Raw genomic sequence first — 21,762 nt, 5'->3', positions numbered from 1 at the left:
ATTTTTTCGCGGCTGTATATGTACTTTATATATAAAGAGTATATGCATAAACCTAAAATGACCATATATACTGTATATGTTGCTGCTATGACACATACATTTTATAGAAGTGAATAATCTCGTCTTATCCTTTCTGATCTTATCCAGAGTCAAAAGACCTAAAGATGCCAACGCAGGAAATGAGGTGAGAGCAATAAGAATGGGGCAGCAGACTGCAAACACCATCACCACAGTGGCTGTTAGGCATGGTCACACGAGGTGGGGTGTATGATGTTTAAAGGACCCAAGACTTCAGATGATGTAAGGAACATCCTTGATGTGTCCAGCAGCATCAGAAGATGGTTAAAGGGTGTCATTCCATTATATATCTCAAAGAAAGCCAGATTTCTGGATCTTCTGACTAATGGTCTTACTGGTTTGTTTAATGACTGATAGACTTAGTATAACTAGCTGGCAGACTAGTTCTTGGTTTGCTGGTGATCTTGTCCTGAGTGAAACTGTCCGATGTATGTTTTGTTGCTCGGTTGGCTGGCTGAATGATCAGATGGCTGCTTTGTTATCTGATGGAAAGACTGTCTCTTTGGAAGGCTGCTCTGGCGTCATTCTCTCTCCATGGAATCTCTCTTTCTCTATAATATTATTTGTCTGGGTTACGCAAACACAAACACAAAACAGTCACACACTCACAGTGTTTATTAGCCTTAATTCACAGAAACCACCACAGGCAGATCAGCTGATGATGTCATGCCTTGCTCTGATTGGTTGGCCCTGACTTCCTCCTCCCTTTCCCTCTCTGCATCACCCTACCTTATTCTCTCAGTCATCCGCCTCTATTCAACAACACCCACTCATCTCTCTCTCTCCCTTCCTCTTTCTGTCTCTCTCCCTCCCCTCCCCTCTCCTCCCCTCTCCTCTCCTCTCCTCTCCTCTGCTCTTCTCTCCTCCTGCCAGGAAGATGATGCTGATGCTGATGATGTGACATTGTGGCCAGCCAATGAGGATAGCATGAGAGTGGGGAAGGGGCGTGTTCAGAGACTGAGCTTGTGTGTGATCGATGCTGCTGAAGAGACCGCGGAAGAAGAAGGAGAAGAGAGAGAGGTAGAGGAGGGTGGGGGAGGCCTTGTCCAAGCTAAGGAGCGCCAGCACTGGCTTATTAAACGAGGAGAAGAGGAGGAGGAGGAAGAGGAGGAGGGAGGGAGAAAGCTGTCGCCTGTTAGAGGGGGATCAACCTGTGCTGTCATGGACAAATATCGACCAAAGAGACCCACCACCCTGGCTCTCTTCCCACAGCTGCCACAAGCCGGCACCCAGGTAGGAGTCTGGGAGGATCCCTGCTCTGTGTGTGTGTATGATCAGGCAGCTGTGGCATCAAGTGAAAATGGGTTACTGTGTGTGTGTGTGTGTGTGTGTGTGTGTGTGTGTGTGTGTGTGTGTGTGTGTGTGTGTGTGTGTGTGTGTGTGTGTGTGTGTGTGTGTGTGTGCGTGTGTGCGTCTGCGTGCGTGTGTGTGTGCATGCGTGCGTGTGTATTTCCTGGGAGGATCCTTTGGATGAGACAGCAAAGAATAACATTTTATCTGTGTGTGTGTGTGTGTGTGTGTGTGTGTGTGTGTGTGTGTGTGTGTGTGTGTGTGTGTGTGTGGCAGTGGGTCAGTTTCTGAACATGGATCACCTCTAGCTGTATGTTTCCTCAGTAAAGAGGTATTGTCGTGTATTGGCGGTAGTATTCCTGGGAAACACATCATGTTGGTGTATCCCCAGTCAGTGAGCAGCTGGAGGTTCAGTGGCTTGCTCAAGGACACGTTGACAGGACTGACTGGCTCTGTGTGGACTGACCCTCATTGCGCTGTTAAACAGGAGCCTCCGAGCTGTTCTGCCATCTTGTGAAATGCACATGTGTAAAGATGGCTCAGAGAAACAGGAGAAGAGGATAATGCAAAGCCAAGTCAAAAAAAGGAAATGTCTATAAAAACAAGTGTGGATGATGGTGAGGTCGCTGGCCATGGCTCCTCAGGCAGCGTTCAGGGATGATGTGTCTGGAGGGAGCCAGCAGGGCTGAGTGGCTCTCACTCTGCAGTGTGTGTCCCTTTAAATGAGCTGCATCCTGTTTATCGTGAGCAGAGCAGAGCTCAGTCTGTTACCCTAACCTGGGGTTCCATTCAGCATCAACATCCACATCTCAACATAGGGAGGTCGTTGTGTCCATTAGGACATCACATATAATCACTGTTGTGTCCATGCTGAGACAACAGAAATATGGTGTTGATTTGGGCAGATAAATAAACAATACTAAATACACTTAATATGAAATATAGACATGTTGCATGCAGAATGAAAATGCACAACATGCTGTTGAGAAGTGTAAGTTTTGTTCTCATAGCTAAATACTGGATAATATGACACATCTATAGAATCTTAACGAGAGAACAGAGATGTGTCTCATCTGCTCTGTGTGTTGAATAGCTGATATGTTCATTCTCCATTCACCAATAAATTCATAAAATAAAGCTTGCTTTTTATTTTTAAACAATTGAATTGGATGAATGACAATTTAATGTTATTTAATATGTTTTAACTTTAAACAGGATAATTGAATCATGACAACAACAATAGTCAAACAAAACCACTGATGGTCCTAATAATCTCCTCACTGAGTCACCAGGTGTGCAGCAGGCTCAAGCTACTTTTTAAAGTTATTTTATCCATTTTTGCTCTTTCAGAGTTAGCGGGATAAGGGCTAAAAGAGAGCACTTATAAATAATAAATAATATCAGTATTCCTCTTCCTGGCACAAACGGGAAAAAAACAATCACAAAAAATTATCAAAACATTGGCATCGCTAACAGTCAAATTGTTTCATTAAACATCTGTATTGGCTGGTAAAATTGACATTGGTATATACATATATATATATACACACCAATATATATTTATACAGTAAATATACCTATATATGTATATAGATATACAGCTTAACACCAAGGGCAAATTCATCTGTTACCATTTACCCAACGTACCTCCCGTATTCCAGCATGGTTGTTTACCATGAATCATCTGGCATGAGTGGGAAGGCAAAGAAAGCTGAAAAACTGGCCAAAGAGACATGTGGTGCACTGACAACTGACACTGTCTCCACCAGAGACAACTGGACGTCAGTGAAGACCATCACGGAGGTGGTACGGAACACCTGTACCTGTTTGTACAGGAGATTCAAGATTCAAGAAGCTTTATTTATCCCGAGGGAAATTGAGGAGACAGGGTCCCCACTGTAGGGACAGATAGTTTTTGCAGTATGATAGAATGAATAATGTAATGATAGGCCCTATGTATCACACATCGTACAGAGAGGAAACACAGTGGAAATATTGTCGGACTTCCTGCCATACATTCAGAAATGATGTGGTGAAAAAGTTTTAAAATACTCTGATTTCTCTTGTAATGCTGCATACAGTATATCAAGTTTCTACAGTAGAACAGTAGAGCAGAGCTAGTTAACGTCAGCTGTTTGCCAGTGAGCACAGAGCTCCTTGACTAAATAACAGATCATGTTAACAGAGTGGCATTTAGTTATGATGCAAACTCTATTCAGGTTGTTGAAATGTAGTTTTTTAAAGATATTTTCACAGCAAATTATGACCCGTTTAACTTCTGAAGTATCAAATCAGGTATCGTGCAATTTCCCTGGTATTGGAATCTAAAACACTACTAATTACTATTACTAGTGTTTAAAAAGTAGTTGACGCATTGGCTGAAATGTAATCTCCAAACCTATTTTTTCATCAGCTCAGTTTAGCCTGCACATATTTGTACGGCGCAAACGGAAAATACTGTAAGTGTTGGCACAGGTCAAGCTACACTGGTCCCCCAAAATATTGTCTGTTTCCCCCAGAGGTAACGGTTGGTGGTCATCGCCAGACTGATAGCCAATGGGCTCAGAGATTCAGTCATAAGCAGCTCAGTGTCTAGACATAAAATGCAATTCATTCTTTGTAAAAAGGAGATCAGTAGTGCTTTGGCTCTGTGATATCTATAGAGGTTATCAGTGAGGATGACTATAACAGTAAATTGTGCACTGTAACCTGACAGAGGTTGAAGTGATTGGGCTGACAGGCAGATATAAAAGGTGATACAGCCTGGTTCAGCCTCAAATGAGATTGTCCTTTCCTTAGCCTGAGCCTTGTTGGTAATAACAATAATGCTGTTTCCATTTTCTATTGCTTACATTGTTAGAATCAATCAATCAATTGAATCTGACAAATCCCTGCATTACAGTGAGGTGTGATGCTTTTTCATAAATGCCCTTTACCTTACCCCCCCAGTGTATATATTGGTTTTGAAGGCATGTAGCTGGAGCCACTGTCCCAGTTTGGGGGTTAGTGCCCTGAGGGCTCCAATTTCCACTGGAATCACTGTTGCCTTCACCTTTCACATCTTCTTATCAGCCTTTTGTCAGTCTGGATCTGAACATCCAACAGGATCTTAGCTTTCTCATTCTCAGCCACCTTTGAAGGATCAGTGAGTCGATGTCACACTATTCAGCTTGAAATCATCCATGTAGAGCAGGTGGCTGATGGTCGATCCTCTTCTGAAGCGGTATCCGTAGTTACTTATTGATGATCTGACTGAGGAGGTTCAGCCCTTGGCATTGGGGTCCGAGCATCTCTTTGGTATATGGTGCACCTGATGGTAACCTATTCAATTGGTTTTGAGTTGGCTTCTAGAGTCATCTTCCACAACACAGCTCCAAGCATTCCGGTGTCCATGTGTGCGGCATTGAGCCGTAGGCTTCTTGTTGCAGATCCAGGCAGTGCACAGGTTAGTCTGATCTGTGCTGAATGACTGCTCTGTAAACCACTAGCTGGTGTTTAGCTGTCCTGGTGTTTTTACCAATTCGGTTCTGGTCCTGTTTCCCTTATTGAGTCATGGGTATCCTCATCTTAGCTGCAATGATTCCTGACAAGAGCTTCCCTGAGGCAGGTTATTGGCTGGTAGTCAGAAGACATTGCTTCATGATCAGGACTTGGGTTTACCATTCTGGTTGGGTCTCATCTCTCAGTAGCTGGTTCAGTGGTGCTGCCCGGCATCCATGGAGTGCAGTCAGCCTCTTTCATGGGTCATATCAGGCCCTGGTGCTGTCCGGCTCTTTATGTGTGACACTTGCTCTTGGACGCACTAGCCACTGTTGGCACCTGTTGGCACAACCAATTAAATTTCATATTTTGAAATATCTATCTAATTCCCCCATTAAGTCATCTCTATTAGCTAATTGTTTAAATGGCTTTACACATGCATTGTGGGGTACATGTTCCCCTGGCTGGAAGTCACTGCTCTATCGGATCATTCCAGAATCACAACAACATAAATAAAGTAGACACAGCCTGATACCTCACAAGCACCAAGCCTCCGTCTGAAGGAAGAGAGAGGGATGGGCCTCACACACACACACACACACACACACACACACACACACACACACACACACACACACACACACACACACACACACACACACACACACACACACACACACACACACACACACACACACACTGAGTAATCATAACACAAAAAATGGGGTGTGCAAGAAGGGAAGCAGATGCATGATGGGAGTAAGTGAGTCAGCGTTTTGTGTGGATCCTGCGACGTCAAAGCTGGACTGTCATACTTCCTGGTCGATGGTCGTTCCTCTTCCTGGCAAAGAGATAGAGAGTTTTAGAACAGATGGATGGATGGATAGATAAATAGATAGATAGATAGATAGATAGATAGATAGATAGATAGATAGATAGATAGATAGATAGATAGATAGATAGATAGATAGATAGATAGATAGATAGATAGATGGATGGATGGATGGATGGATAGATAGACGGACGGACGGACGGACGGACGGACGGACGGACGGACGGACGGACGGACAGACAGACAGACAGACAGACAGATAGATAGATAGATAGACCTTTGATTTGATTCTTAAAGGTGCCATAGAATGGAAAACTGTATTTACCTTGGCATAGTTGAATAAGGAGTTGGGTACATTGAGCTGAAATACTGTGAACCTCAAACACCATTGTTTCCTCCTTCACGTGCAAATCATGAATATGCATATCACAGCGGTAAAACGGGTGAATTACAACAATCCCTGTGTGTGAGGTAACACACGGTAGTCCAGCCCCAACATTTGCATACACCAGCTACTAAAACACTAACGCTAACACTTACCACTCCGTAACGTTGCTCTCCAATCTCCGACCAACCGGTTGTTCTTCAAATTCATCGGTTTCCTCCTCAAAGATAAAGACTCAAACATGTAAGGTTGGATGTCAATAGCCTCCATGGTTCATCTCTCACAGTTTTGCGAACTTCACTTACTTCTGTGGGCTCTGAGGCAGCCCTGGATTGCTCCTTGTGAACCAGCCAATCAGAGCAGAGCTCATCATCATTATTTAAATGAGCCCCAAATAAGGCAATTCAGCTTGTTTCATTCTAGGACCAAATCATAGGGTTATAAATGGGCCTGTTAAACTGCATCTGGACATTTTTTGGATAAACCAAAGTTATACACCTTCTTTGTAGACATCAGAGAACAACTTCAAATACCAGATAGATGCTTTCTACGGCACCTTTAATAGAAAACATAAATCAACAAGAAAATGTATGTGTGTGCGTGCGTGCGTGCGTGCAGTGTGTGTGTGTGTGTGTGTGTGTGTGTGTGTGTGTGTGTGTGTGTGTGTGCGTGCGTGTGTGCGTGCGTGTGTATTTCCTGGGAGGATCCTTTGGAGATAATCCTCCTGTGTGTGGTGTTTTGCTCTGTAAGTCAGCACATGCACTTGGCTACTTAGGTTCAATGTTGAGGTATTTTACCTGCCCCAAGGTAACGCAGTTACTTTGCAGATTCTGATTCTTAATACAAAATGATGATGATGTGTGTGTGTGTTTGTTTGCTCTCACACTGCTGCTGCTGTTTCATTGGCTCCATGCAGGACTCCATCAACAACAACTCTTTAGGCAAGAAGGACAGCTGGAAGGAGTCTCGCTCCTCCTCCCCACATATCAAAGGTGATTAAATGAGCTTGAAAAACAAAACATTTTTTAAATAACAAAACCAGAGGAGATTTGTATCACTGTTTATGCACAGTACTGTGGGTTTCTGGGCTGTGAAATAAGACTGGCAAGCCTGGCAGATTTGGTTTGCTACCTCTGCCTTTTACATTTGGCTTCCTTTCCCGTGTCACATCCTGAGATTATACCGCCCCCATCTGACTGTTTCTACCCACAGCTTGAGAAAAACCTCATATTTGTATTCCAAGCCAATCAGAGCACAGTGGGCTTTAATGGAGGGGTGCTTTAAGCCGTGAATACATATTCAGAGGGACATTTTCAGAATTGAGCATGAAAACAAGTTGCAGGTGAAAACCAAAATACAACTATGAACCTGTGAAAAGAGCGTCATGTCACCAGAAAAATTGATAATAATAATAATTATGATAACAACAATAATAATAATGATGATTATAATAATGATAATAAGAATCAGTAGGTCTGAGATTTCTCTCTGCTGATATTTATATATTATACTTTTGATTGACTTGTACTTTACTTGCCATAAGATCATTTGCAGATGGTGATTCTTAATATAAAAACATCATAAATGGTAAGCCCCTTGAGCACATGGGAATAGCTCTATAAAAATAGAATTTATTGTTCATATTTTTATAAGTCAACCCAAAAATATATATTGCTATAGGATAAGATCCCAGCAGTATAGAAAATAATTTAGATTAGCCCTACCGCTACCAGCTGCACATTAAAGTGATGTCCACATAGTGCAGTGCAGCAGTGATGGAACTAAGCACTGTCCTTAAATACAATCTTTAGAAAGGTGTCCTTTATGTAAGTATTTCAATTTTTTGCTACTTTATACTTCCACCCCATTATAATTCAGAGGTAAAAAAGTGTACTTTATATAACTTAACTTCCTTTTCAGATTTGGATAAATTAAGTGAAATATAATCAGCCCTTAAATCAGACTTTAGTTCACCTGCAGTAAATTCAGCAGCTACCCTGCAGTATACAAAGCCATAAAACTAGCTGCACCTTTACCAGCTCTGAGAACACTTTAATGATCAATAATTATAAAACAGATCAGAGAGTACTTCTACTTTTACTCCAGTACAAGATCAGAGTACTTCTACTTTTACTCAAGTACAAGATCTGAGTACTTCTACTTTTACTCACGTACAAGATCAAAGTACTTCTACTTTTACTCAAGTACAAGATCAGAGTACTTCTACTTTTACTCAAGTACAAGATCCGAGTACTTCTACTTTAACTCAAGTACAAGATCTGAGTACTTCTACTTTTACTCCAGTACAAGATCTGAGTACTTCTACTTTTACTGGAGGAACATTTTGAAAGCAGGACTTTTACTGTAACAGAGCATTCCTACACTCTGGTACTTCTACTTTTACTCAAGTACAAGACCTGAGTACTTCTACTTTAACTCAAGTACAAGATCTGAGTACTTCTACTTTTACTCCAGTACAAGATCTGAGTACTTCTACTTTTACTCAAGTACAAGATCAGAGTACTTCTACTTTTACTTAAGTACAAGATCAGAGTACTTCTACTCTTACTCAAGTACAAGATCCGAGTACTTCTACTTTAACTCAAGTAAAAGATCTGAGTACTTCTACTTTTACTCCAGTACAAGATCTGAGTACTTCTACTTTTACTCCAGTACAAGATCTGAGTACTTCTACTTTTACTGGAGGAACATTTTGAAAGCAGGATTTTTACTGTAACAGAGTATTTCTACACTCTGGTACTTCTACTTTTACTCAAGTACAAGATCTGAGTACTTCTACTTTTACTCAAGTACAAGATCTGAGTATTTCTACTTTTACTCAAGTACCATATCTGAGTACTTCTACTTTTACTCAAGTACAAAAGTACACTGCTTCCACATCCGCCGTACAGGAGTGACAACAAACCCTCTAGAATGAAGTGAAATGTTTTAGAAATATTAGTCATTTGTTGTGTTTCCTCTTGTTTATCCAGGATAAAGTGCTTACAGGCCTCTCTGATAATCGGCTCAGCGATTCTCTTGCTTCATACATAATGCCGTACTTTTGTTTGTTAGGGGATCTTACACCACCGGATCTCGGGCCCAAAGCAGAGGGCAAAGTCCGGAACAGCACGCGCCGCCCGGCCCCAAAGCCCCCCACAGCTAATGGAGCCAACAGCAGGGCCAACCCTCAAGCTGCGGGCCCCCCCACAGACAGGTCTGCTCGCCTGCGCGATAGACAGGCGTCATGGGCCCCGCACACACAGGCCCCCAGCACACAGAGGAACCAGAGGAGAGGAGGAAGAGGAGCGCCGGCCATGAGAGAGAAGAGCCAGGGGGACGGGAGAGGGAAGGAAGGAGGGACAGCAGAGAAGGGAGAAAGGAAAGGAGGAAGACTGTGTGAGGAGTCCAAGGGGAAGGACAAAGAAAAGAACGGACATCAGAGGCCAAGAGAAGCAAGTGGTCTGAAAAGCCGGGGGGCTGATGGGAGAGGAAAAGTTGGAGCCAAAGGGGTTAACAGAGCTGGGGGGGTCAAGCCAAATAACATACTGTCCACCCAGGAAGGTGTATGCAGCCATGGTGGTCCCACGCACGCCTGTAGCACCAAGAAACCAGGACAAGACCCAAGACCAAGGTATTGAACCCGTTCTCTAAGGGGGGAATTTAACTTTTACTTTTGCCAACTAAAGGTAGACTGAATTAGAGTAGAGGGCGTCTGTATTTTGCTTCCTTGGCCTGTACTCCTTTGCAGTACCATTGAAGATTGATTGTGTGGAAAGGTGGGATCAAAAGATAACCTGCGTGTGGCTGCGTGTGGCTTCATCCGACCTAACAAATAAACATGTAACCCACAATAGCAGCAGGCCAATTTTCAGAATCATTTTCATGGTATTAGTAATTCCACATAACGAGAACAGTGAAGTACTTTTCCCAGTGAATCAAGATTACACCCCCACAACTCATTTACATCTTTACTACAATCGAGGTAAAAACTGGAAAAACTACCAGTCTAAACCCAAGTAGATATTAATTTGTGATTAAAAACGTTTATCTCCATTTGGGTTGAATTGCCAGCTACAAGGAAAGACCAAATTCCAAAAGTCCTTTTGAGGAGCTTTCTGAAATAAAGATCATATGTGTACCCCTAAGAAGAAAAAAAAGAGGACAGTGTTTGTATGGTCTGCATTGAATACTTTTGATGGGTGGCAACTGTAGGGATGTGGAACAGAAGCACACAATACTGATTATAGTACTTCCATTATAAACTGGGCACCAACAGAACAAGCTGAACACTTGAAATATTGACTTACAAAGTTATTATAGTCAGTGTTTTAAAGAAATATCTATTTACACGTCCAGCTGAAAGAACATTAGCACAAGTACAATATACTCTCTCCTTTCATCTTCAGACTCAGAGCATGTCTCAAACCCTTCTACTGAAAACCAGTTCAATGAAAGAGTAGTTAGCCTGAAAATTAAAACAATACTCTCAAACTGACTCACTCATGATCAGGTGAGCTACATCTGTGCCACAACTGGCTCAAAGTGTTTTAGATTGTTAAGCATTAAAGGGTTTAAGTAGAAGTGCATGTTTTGGGGAAGTAGTGAGCATAACCCTGGAAAGATGGACTGATTACTGTTGTATGAAAGTTTCAAGATTTAAGGTTCCATGGTGGGAGTAGTTGATATAAAATGATAATTGTGTGGGTGGAATTTTCCTTTTGAGATAAGAACATAAAGGTTCATGGTTCACAAATAACTCTGCCCACATTCCCAAACTGTTCATAGTTTTCAAATGACTCTGTTACTCCTCATATCTAACTACTGTCCATATTTTGTGTTCTTAGGCCAAAACCATGACAGGACCCAAGACAACCCCCCTATCCTCTCCAGATCCAGCAGTGAGGGGGGTTCAAACAGAATGTCCCTCAGCTCAGACACAGAGGGCCCCCCACCAGGGCCCCTGCATCCTTCTCTATCCAATCGAACCAACCCTGTCATCAGCGAAGAAGATGGGGAGGGAGTTCCAACTCCCTGTGCAAACATGCAGAATGGTGTAACCCACTGTACCAAAAAAACTGAGATAGACTGTACCAAGTCAGAAGTCGACGCACAGGGAGGAAATGATGACAATAACACTGAGGTCCCTCAGGGAGGTGGTGCGGCGGCTCAGACTGTACCAAAGAGTGAATCTGCAGCAGGGTTGGATTATGACTCTGTTAAATACACTTTGGTGGTGGATGAACATGCTCAGTTGGAGCTGGTCAGCCTCAAGGACTGCTTGCATGGTTACCATGAGCACAAAGATGACAGTGATTCAGAGACGGTCTATCAGTCAGCCAATGAGGAGGAAGATCCAGAGTATGAGGAGGAGAGAAGGAGGAGAGAGGAAACAACGAAGCAAGGTAATGATACAGCTTCATTCTTAACATGGCTGAGATCACAGCAGTACCACTATCAAGTTCATAGGGTAAGTTTTCCAAAGTAAAGGGTTCATCTGTCATGAATGTAGGCTACTCTAAATTCATGATCAATTTCCCTTTGAGGTTATAAGGCATCTTGTGTAAATGGACTGCAGTGCATTTGTAGTGAATGTTCTAGTCGCTCAGTCATATACAACCATGTACTCGTACAAGCTGCCGCCTGCACAGCAGCAGTGGTAAACATTCAAACGCTCCACACACAAGAAGATGTTTGACATGACATGCAAACTGCAGGGGTCAGGTATCGAACCACCAATCTTCCAATTAGTGGACGACCTCAGCTCCCCTAAACCAGGTGTTAAGTTGTTTTATATTCTCATGTGGAAAATTCGTTCCATGTCCGATATTCAATCCGAGAAGCATCACTATTCTCAGGGAATTTGATCTCTGTCGTAAAGATTAACATTTTTAGGAAGCGTTCTCACTGGACAAACTGCTCATGGTTTGGCAAGGGGTGCACAATGCCGGTGTGTGATTTATTATATTTGAAGGACTAATTGTCTCATGGATTAGGCGATACAATGCACCAGAGTACTTTTATAAGCTTCTAGTTTGACAGCTGTGATGTTAACAGTAGCATTTCCGTTTGTTTACGTAGCGATATGTTTACAACAAAAGGGATCATTTTGTGGTAGTGGGGATAGTTGGCAACATTGGCTTGGTTTTTCAGTTTGATAAATCTAACTTATTGTTGCTGGTTTCTACCTACCCAAGCTTTATATACGAATATGCTATACTGAGCCCTGTTGAACACCACGGAATGTATGGAGGACCACACTATGTACGAGAGGATTGTGCAGGTGTAGCTTCAGGACAGAATATCTGAAATCATTTCTCCCCCATCTTTCAGCACGGTTCCTTGGTTGTTGTTTTTTGCTGCAAAAGGTGTAACTTTCACTTGTTTTCTGAATCCAAGAGAGGAGGAAAGAGGAAGAAAAGAGAAGAAAGGAGGAAGAAGATGCCAAGAAGAGGAGGGAAGAGGATTTGAAAAGAAGGAGGGAGGAGGAGGTTAAAAGGAGGAGGGAAGTTGTGGCAAGGACCTGCAAGCAGACCAAGGTAACCTCCACAACAACCTCAGAGGAAGAGGAGTCCAATGGAGAGAGGGCCGTGCCTTCCAGAAGTAAAAAGTTCCTCAACCTGTTTTCCAACAGCAGCACTCATTACAGCGCCACGGGTATGTTTAAGTGTTTTATTTGAATGAAAAATCATTTAGAAATATACATTCATAAATATCTTGGAAGATTCCTTTATTTATCATCTCTATGTGTGTGTTTTTCCTGTTGTAAATGCTGCTCATTTGCTAAATGTTAGTTTTGTTTGCTTTTCCTTTGCTCAACTCATATTTTTTCTTTACAACCTCCTGAACACATGCATACTGCTTGCCATTTGTATGTTGTTGTTTGTTTATGTCAGGATTGTGTTTGTCACACAATCCTAACATATGTTTAGTGATCATCTTTTTTGCCTAGCTCCCGAATGCAATAACAAAATAGTAAAAAAAAAAAAAAAGCATAGAATAAAAATCATTAGGTGGTATAATACTCTGTTTTCTGCTAAATAACTAATTATAAAAATGTATCACTACAGTAAGTTTAAGAACATGAAATGCAGAAACAAATATTTGATGGCCCTTTTTGACAGTTAAGTTACTCTGTGTTGAACTTGTATAGGATTTGGAAGTCTGCAAATCTTAAAAAATAAAACGAGGATCTTATTAGAATAGAACAGGCTCCTGTTTTAAGGAATGATCTGCCAACTAAATTAATGAAGCCCTATGGAGAGCTGTGATTTAAAGCATTTTCAAGTATCAATCATAACTTACCTATATTTGATTGATTTTGCTAACTTATAACTTAACCTATAAGTCAATCACTCACCTCTAGAGAGGGGCCCAGCCATTTGTAGGTTTTTTGAATGTTGCCCTCAGTGAAAAAGGTTTGGACACCCCTGCTCTAAATGTAGTCAATTGTGTTCTCTATTCCTAAGCAAGCATACAGTACGTGCCAAACAGCTGTTGACTGTGAAAGTAACATGCCTGCTGTTTCATTCAGGTGCCGGCGCATTTGGTGTGTTCTCCTGTGTTCTGGATGGAGTGGAGAGACAGCAGAGCCACAGAGCTGTCTACAGGTCCGAACTTATACTATACAAACTAACTGTGACATTTCCGGATCAACACACACCGAATTCTGTTCATTGTCCTGCCTGTCTTTAGGTTTGTCCCTCGTCATTCAGATGAGCTGTACCTAGAGACGGAGGATCCCGTGTTGCTGCTGAAGCAGTCTGAGGACCTGTGGTGTCAAGGCTACAACATGAGGACCGGAGCTACCGGCATCTTCCCTGCCTTCTACGCTGTCGGGATGTCCAAAGACACTAACCAGGGTACATTGCAAAACAAATCTAAAATACAAAAAATGAATAACAGAGGCAAGTGAGAAAAAAACATCTAGTGTTCTATTAAAGACTGATACACAGTTCTGTGTATGTTGGCACATTAGTAATGGTTCAAATGCCAGCTGAAGATACAATATATGGTATATTTCGTGTGTTTGGAGAAATGAATACTCACTTTGAAGATAACATGAATACTTTAACCCTTTTTTAAAATGTGATGTAGTGGTGCACTTCAACCTGCAGTGGCCATAAAGAGTGTTACAGCAACAACAGTTTATTTTCAACAGTTTAACCACCATGATTTTCTTTTCTCACTTTCCGCTCACTGCTTTTAGTTCCCGACACCATCAGCAACAACATAATTTAACATAATTATTAATATAATTTTTTCCCACAGTTGCGAAGGATAGCTCGATAGAGAAGTTCCTGGTGCGATTCCTGGGTTCAGTGCAGGTCCCGATCCACAAAGGCACCGACATGCTTTGCTCTGCGATGCAGAAGGTACGCAGTGAGAACAGAAGCACACCATGAAAGTGATGGTGAATAAATACACCAACCTCCAGCTGGAGATCATCACATAGCATCATTAACAAATAACACACAACATATTATACATGAATTTCCTTTTACATTTAAATAAGTGTAATATTGTAAATTCCTTCCTCTTCCTCTTTCTATTCAAAAGTGTTGAGTATTAGTCTTCTTTTATCTCACCTCCAATGATGGCATTAGGGTGGGGGTAGAAACCTTGAAGCCGAGACTATTGAATCCAGTCTACTTTGTATCAGAGAGCTTCGGACCCTTTAATGATCCAGACCCAGCTGCACTGTGGCACCTCGAAATCCTGGACTGCCTCATAATCCTTCCTAAGAACATTACAGCACACTTTAGCTCAAGAGACACATTCTGTTCTTTTCATTGCTTTGTTAAAAACTTGTATTAATTCCTGTGAAATGAGTTCAGTGTTTGGAACACGAGTAGGAGTTTTTAATACTGAGTGATGATTAAGTTTAAGCCTGCAAAACAGACAAAATTCACGGGAGGTTAACTGGACCCAAATACAGAATAAGGAGTAGGGATACAAAGTATAACAAAAAGCGAGCTTTTATTCGCTTAAAAGCTACAAAAATACAAAAACAAAAGGAAACAAAACTAGATCAAACCAGGAGGACGCAAGAGGACAAGGGATATCCAAGACATGACACAGCGAACCAAAAACATGGGAAAAGCGACGATGAACTGACAAGGAACACAAGGGAACGCAAGACTAAATACACAGGGGTTGCGGTGGAATTGTCAGTATATCTTAGGAAGGTTCCTAAAGGAGTGAAATGACCCGGAAGTACCTCAGTGGCAGCCATGATAAGAGCTGTTTGATTCTCCAGATCAGGGGTGTCAAACTCAATTTCATCGCGGGCCACATTAGCAGCATTATGGTTACACTCAAAGGACCGGTTTTCACTTCAAGACAATATAAATATACATATATAATATATATAAAATAATGTATTATATTACATTATTGCCTCTGCATTGGATAATTATTGGTTTTGGTAATAACTACATCTGAAAGCAGAAGGTTAGGGAAAATAATTGCAAGGGAAAATATGCAACAATTACAAGAATTGTACAATTTATTTCAAAGATGAGTTTGGTAGCATTAACACAGAGTTGTGCACGGACATATGGTGCACGTAGACACAGAAATATTGTATGTGGGTGCACACTTACATTTCTCTGTCTGTTAAATAAATCCCATGAATTTATGACATTAATTAGCCTTATTTTTATTATTTTTTAGATCAAGCACTATCTAAGTATTTATGATTTGAATTTTGCAATATTTGAATAGTCTGAAAGCCAGGACTTTGAAACCCCCCTGTTCCAGACCCTGGTGTGTATCACCTGTCATTCATTGTTTTCAGGGATGAGGAGGGGGGGAGGACGAACACAGAGGAGACGGTGATCTAGATGATGAACTTCCTTTATAACCTCCTTTAGCTTAGGAAACACTGGACCTTCCTTCAGGAAAGGAAAGGAGAAAATGCTGTCCCACAATGCCTTGCACCCGTAACATTTACTGTGAGACAATATTCTGCTGTTCTTGGAAACAACCGATGTTGACGAAAAATGCGTTTCGTGAAAGTTACGGTGCTTCTTAAGCAGTTTAAAACTTATGCCGTAACTCGCAGTCTCTTTCGAATTCTCCTATCCACTCTTCCTTAACCCCTTGACGTTTCACACAGAGGTCAAGGAATAGAGCATAGGGGAAGACGATAGGAGCTGATTTTTGGACAATTCTACCATATCCCTGGGACTAATCACAAGACAAGACACAGCTGGGGAGGGGAGGCACAAACACGAGGGCAACAGGTGATCACAATGAGGCAATTAGACACAGGAAGTGACAACACCAGGAGAAAATAAAAACAGGAACTAAATACAAAAACTAAGATTGTGACATACACTTGGAAACCATTCTATTGAATGTGATCTATCCTACTCTCCTGATTGTTATTCCTCAGAAAACTCCTCCAAACAGCCCACCCAGCCCCCTACCCCTCGATACACAAATCAACACACAGACTCACACAAAATTATGACTGTTTCATTCATATCTCTAAAAGGATATAAAGTGGAGGTGAAGACAACCCCGGCTGAGAACTGGCCTCACACACAGACGGGTCTGACATGTGTTTGTCACTCTCTAAAGAGTGCTGAGAGTTAAAGGTGTGTTTATGGATTTACTTACTGATTACTTGTGTGAACAGGTGGCGTGTAACCGGCGGTTAGCTACTCAGCCCCCTTCAGCCTGTGTGCTGGAGGTCAGTGTGAGAGGGGTGAAGATCAGTGTCCAGGACCAGTGTCACTCTGCTCACAGGGTACGTGCTCTGCTCTATCTTCCTCCCTCCCTCCTTCACTCCCTCACTGTCACTCCTCCTCTGATCCAGCAGAGGGTAGTAATGCTGATAGAAGCAAGACACTTTGCTGCAGCTAGGTTTATAGCATTTTGTAGCGGCAATGAGCATCAAATGCAAGCTTCTCCAAAAAGCTCATTTGTATTTGTATACTTATTTAAAAAGGGACAATTTCCAGCCCCTTACAGGTTGATGGCATTAAAGGAAAACATAGGTGAGCACTCCAGGAAACACAAGAGCATAACACCAAGGCACATTTGAAGCACAATTACAGCACATTATAAAACACACACGTAACACACAAAAGCACATACATAATTAAAACTTCTCTGTGTGTTTTTTTTTCAGGGAGACCAGTGTTTCCATTTCTTCCAGTTGAAGAACATCTCATTCTGTGGCTGTCATCCCAAACACAGCAAGTGAGTCTCACTGCTTCATCTAGTGTCTCTATTCTCACAGTGTGTTACGTATCATTACATTTACATGATGATGATGCACAGTGGGCTTACTGCCTCACACACACACAGATGTGTGTGAATAAGTCATGCCGATTGTTGCTCTGCAGGTACTTTGGACTCATCACCAAACACCCTGACCAGCAGCGCTTCGCCTGTCATGTGATGGTTGCAGAGACAACTCTGCACCCTCTAGCCGAGTCTGTAGGGTAAGACACATGTCTTTATTCTATTCTGTGTTCTTTTCTCTGTATTGTTTATTTCATACATATTTTGTGACTGTTACTGTTGGATATCTGCTCGGTGGTGGAAAGTAACTAAATAAAATGACTCAAGTACTCCTGAGGGTACCTTCAGTTCAGGTAATTCTGTGCAGCATTAAAATACTGCTTATTTCTTAATGCATCAGTTACAAAGCCTTTAACAACAGAAAACTGCACTTATGATTCCAAGATTAAAACTAAATTAAATACAGTAGAATAAATAACCTCCACAGCTTGCAACAAAAGCTTTCTGGATACATTCACTTTTCATGCTCATAATACTCACTTTTCTAATCCACTACACTTTTTGTGATAATCTTTGAAAATATCCTAAGGGTTAAATTGTGCTGCCTGCTCACATTAAAATTACAATTCCCGATTACTCTTTGAGTGATGTCATTTGTCCTGTTTATGACGTATGTGCCGATGGTATGTGGGGGAGGAATTTCCATGAAATACTTGTGACCAGTTGGTTTGTCCCTAAGCATCTTGATAGCTTATCTGCAGTTCACAAAGTAGTCTACCTGCTGCCGAAACCCATGGATCCAACCAGGGACCTTCAGGTCTTCAGTCTGATGCTCCGCCAACTGAGCTATTACGGCACAAAAGAGCACGATCTGGTGGACTACGGGCTCAAAAACTAAGCGACATCTCATACAAATATTAGAGTTTTCAGAAAGTATTACTTCCACTTTAATACTAGGTAGCAGTTGGGAATTCACTTATCCACATTTTAAAAAGCAGGTGTAAGAGAAATCTATAAGTACAACTTAGAAAGAACCCAAATCAGACTGCTAACCATTAGGCCAACTAATTTAGTCTGGCAAATTGTATCCTTTTCGGTACCAAAGGGACATTTTAAATCTTCCTTGACATTCAAACGTGGCCTGTATCCCAAACAGTGTAGTAAACAATAATGAAGTACACAAATATATGCCATCATCTGTTCTGCAAAAAAGCTTTTGTCATTTCATAATGCTCTCCTCTGCCTCCCACAGGAGGGCCTTCCAGCAGTATTACAGGGAACACATCGGCTACTCCTGTCCCACTGAAGACATCTTTATTGAATAACCCCTCTCCCCCATCCACACTACGTCCTGAATACTCACTACTGTATGTGCATGTAAGCCTGGTCTTACACAGTGGATGGGACCACTGATGTCTCTTCTTCAGAGTGCTTGCATGGGGGATTTATTTTCTTACCTGCATCCTGTAGTCCAGCAAGAGTTTCCTTTCTTGATCCATGTCATTATTAACATTCCTCTATGGATGGGTAGGATCACATGACATGTTCCATACACTGAAAATGTTTTCCAAAACCTTACCAAATGCATATACAAATATCTGAAATGTATATATTTTACGGATTAAAATTACTACGACGGGTAGATATTGGATGTAAGAGCAAACACAAATCCTTCAGTACTGTGGAGTTAATTTAATGACACAATGTTTAGTATGATACATTTTTGAATTTGCTCCACTTCATAATCATTTATCAGTTACAAATGTTGTCGTACAACGTGCAGCTGAGGCTGATGGATGTCCTCAGTTTTGCAGGAATTTGACCATACACCGACCTAGAGGAAAGGCAGGGCAATAACTAGCTGTTGAGTTCTGTGACAAGATAAACAGATAGAAGATATCCCCTGGGAACCTATCATGAGTTTTATCATCTATTATAACCTATTCAGTAAAATGAAAGACACAAATCAATTAAGAAAGGGGTTCCTTACAACATTACTTCAACCTTCCATTAGGTTTACATACATTTTATTGGAACTACAAAATGAATGCACAACATATCTGTATCTGTAGTTTAAGTTTTAGTTCATGTACATAAGCCAAACATCCTCAAAGCCTATTTAAATACACAAAAAAAGTAGCTTCTAAAATTCAATGAACTTATGTAATTCATGTGGGCTTGAGTTTGAAATTCAGTGTTGAATTGTGTCCAACCAGATTCAGATAAGCATTTGCATTTTACAGATGTTGCTCCATGGATTGTCCTTGAATCAAGCCTGATGAGAAGTATGAGAATACAGAAAATAGGAAATGTTTATGAAGAGGGTAAATGTTGTGTCCTTAAATCAGCGTCATGCTTTACTCCACAGTAATGAAGGAGCTTCTTATCAGCAACAATCCCCCCTTCAGTTTAAAAGGCTCGGAAAATACAAATAACAAAGGACCTGCTGGTCTTTTTGCAAAATATTTATTATAATATATCAAACAAATAATTCTTATAACCCCTTGACTTGACAATCTACTGTTGAACACTATTGGCGGTGCCTCATTTCTCTCTTTGCTGCTTTCTGTTTATTTTCTTCCAAATCTGGTACCAACCACAATCCCTCTATACAGGGTTTCTCTGGTTGAGCAATGAAATATTTTATTCTTCAAACTCTGTGTAATAACAAGGCCCAAATGACTCTGTGCAATTCAGCATGTGTTGGGAAGTGGATCACTGTGCAGTCTTGTCCATGTCTTTGCACATTGCTTTCAGTTCAGACTTCTTTTGCATTGCCTGCTCAAATCCAAGACCAAATATGAGGTCAGGTCAGCATGAAGACACTTAACTTAGATTTACTTTAAAGGAAACACTGACCTTGGTGTTTGAAAACGTACATTCACAAACACCCACAATCGGCCTACAAAAGAAAGATTCCTTCACACAGTTACTCTTTGTTTTGCAGGCATTTGAAGATTAGTTCCAGGCTTATATCTGAGCCATGAACATGTTTTGATATATAAATGAATCGTTCTTAGTGGTGATTGAACAATGGTTACATCAGCTCTAAGGAGATTTTCAGTCTCTTTCTGCTCTTTTCTTTTCCAGTAAGGAAACTATACTCCCATCAAACTTTTGTCCAGAAGCAGCAGGTAGCTTTTTTCTGCTAAAAGGATTTTAACCCTCTGTACACTACAGACCAAAAATGAAACAGCAGAAAGACATGGTCGACATGTAAGGAGACTAACATATGCTTACCTGCTAGTCATGGTAACCTAAATGAAATGAATGCAGCTTTAAGTTCCAGGAACATTTGGACCAGCGAATCAGAATACATGTGTAGAATGATCTATTATAAACGGATTTGAGTGTAAAGTCAATGGAAATGAAGCCTGAAATGTTTTATGTTCGAAAAACAGTGCCTATTTTGTTCTGGTGAAGTGGTGATGACTATCCCCTGTAATAACTGTTGACTTCAGATGTCTCCGATCACATGTGTACAACAGCCGGTCTCATTCAGAAGAGTAGTCTTGTAGCTGGATATGACTTGGTACACCTCAGATGGCTGACATGGAATGTCAAATAATGTAACGGGGAACCAGGGTTTGACTGACTATGGAGCTGTTGCATCTAAGACAAAGTAATTCAACATTTTGAGAATGATGAGCTGATATTTCTGTGGAGGATATTTAGCCCCATGATGTTTCTGCTTTTGTAGCTAAAGGATAAAAATACAGGGCAGGATTCTTAAAAACGTGATTACTCTGTCATAAAAAGGGTTGAATTTTTATGGAATGGAGCTTCGGACTTAACATGTTGGTATTGATTAACAAAACGTGTCATCTGAACCCTCGGATAGTGTACTGTCCACCAGAGGTTCATTTCCATGGCAGCCATCTGAGGTGCACCACAGGAAGTTGTTCTGATCCACCAGAAAGTGTCCTTTCTATGTACTCCACTTTTGTGATTCTAACACCATGGGGATCTACTGTACATGACTCATCAATATAGATATATCCTGTAAAGATAATGTATGTATGTTTGTATAGAAGTTATTATTGTATGCTGTTGGTTTGACTAAACCTGGGTGTAACGCCGCATGATATTGATGTTGTAAACTGAAGCGACACAGAAGATGCACAGACTGGTGATAAGGATGGTGATCATTCTGTCAATAAATCACATTTACAACTCCACCTACAATACATTTTTTTGGAAACAAAGGATCTTATATTTATAGAATATAAGTATATTTACCATATATTTACTTTATGATTTTTAACTGAATTGCATTTACAATGGGCTACTTACCAACCCTCTGCCATAAAGGCCAAACTTGAGTCATATTTTTAATGTGTGCAGTAAAGTGGAGTAAACTCTGCGAGAATAGTTTTTAAAAAGGATATAAAGGACATAATAAACACATGTAACACATATTAAAATGTTTACATGCATATTT

At 41.0% G+C, this 21,762-nt stretch overlaps 1 protein-coding gene across 1 annotated transcript; it reads left to right on the top strand.

The window, feature by feature from the left end:
• Nucleotides 1–1,108: 1,108 nt before the first annotated feature.
• LOC134881735 (C-Jun-amino-terminal kinase-interacting protein 1-like) lies at nucleotides 1,109–21,499 on the top strand. Its single transcript, XM_063909271.1, is given in 13 exon segments — nucleotides 1,109–1,311; nucleotides 6,982–7,057; nucleotides 9,141–9,628; nucleotides 9,630–9,699; nucleotides 10,913–11,470; nucleotides 12,465–12,722; nucleotides 13,600–13,675; nucleotides 13,761–13,927; nucleotides 14,337–14,440; nucleotides 16,711–16,821; nucleotides 17,206–17,276; nucleotides 17,423–17,521; nucleotides 18,574–21,499. Coding segments are annotated over 13 exon segments (2,223 nt in total). The 5' UTR covers nucleotides 1,109–1,239; the 3' UTR covers nucleotides 18,647–21,499.
• The last annotated feature ends 263 nt before the right edge of the window (nucleotides 21,500–21,762 follow it).

This window comes from Eleginops maclovinus, chromosome 2 (genome assembly GCF_036324505.1).
Source record: "Eleginops maclovinus isolate JMC-PN-2008 ecotype Puerto Natales chromosome 2, JC_Emac_rtc_rv5, whole genome shotgun sequence".
NCBI lineage: Eukaryota > Metazoa > Chordata > Actinopteri > Perciformes > Eleginopidae > Eleginops > Eleginops maclovinus.
Note: the sequence above shows the minus strand (reverse complement) of the source record. Positions and strands in the feature narration are given on the sequence as shown.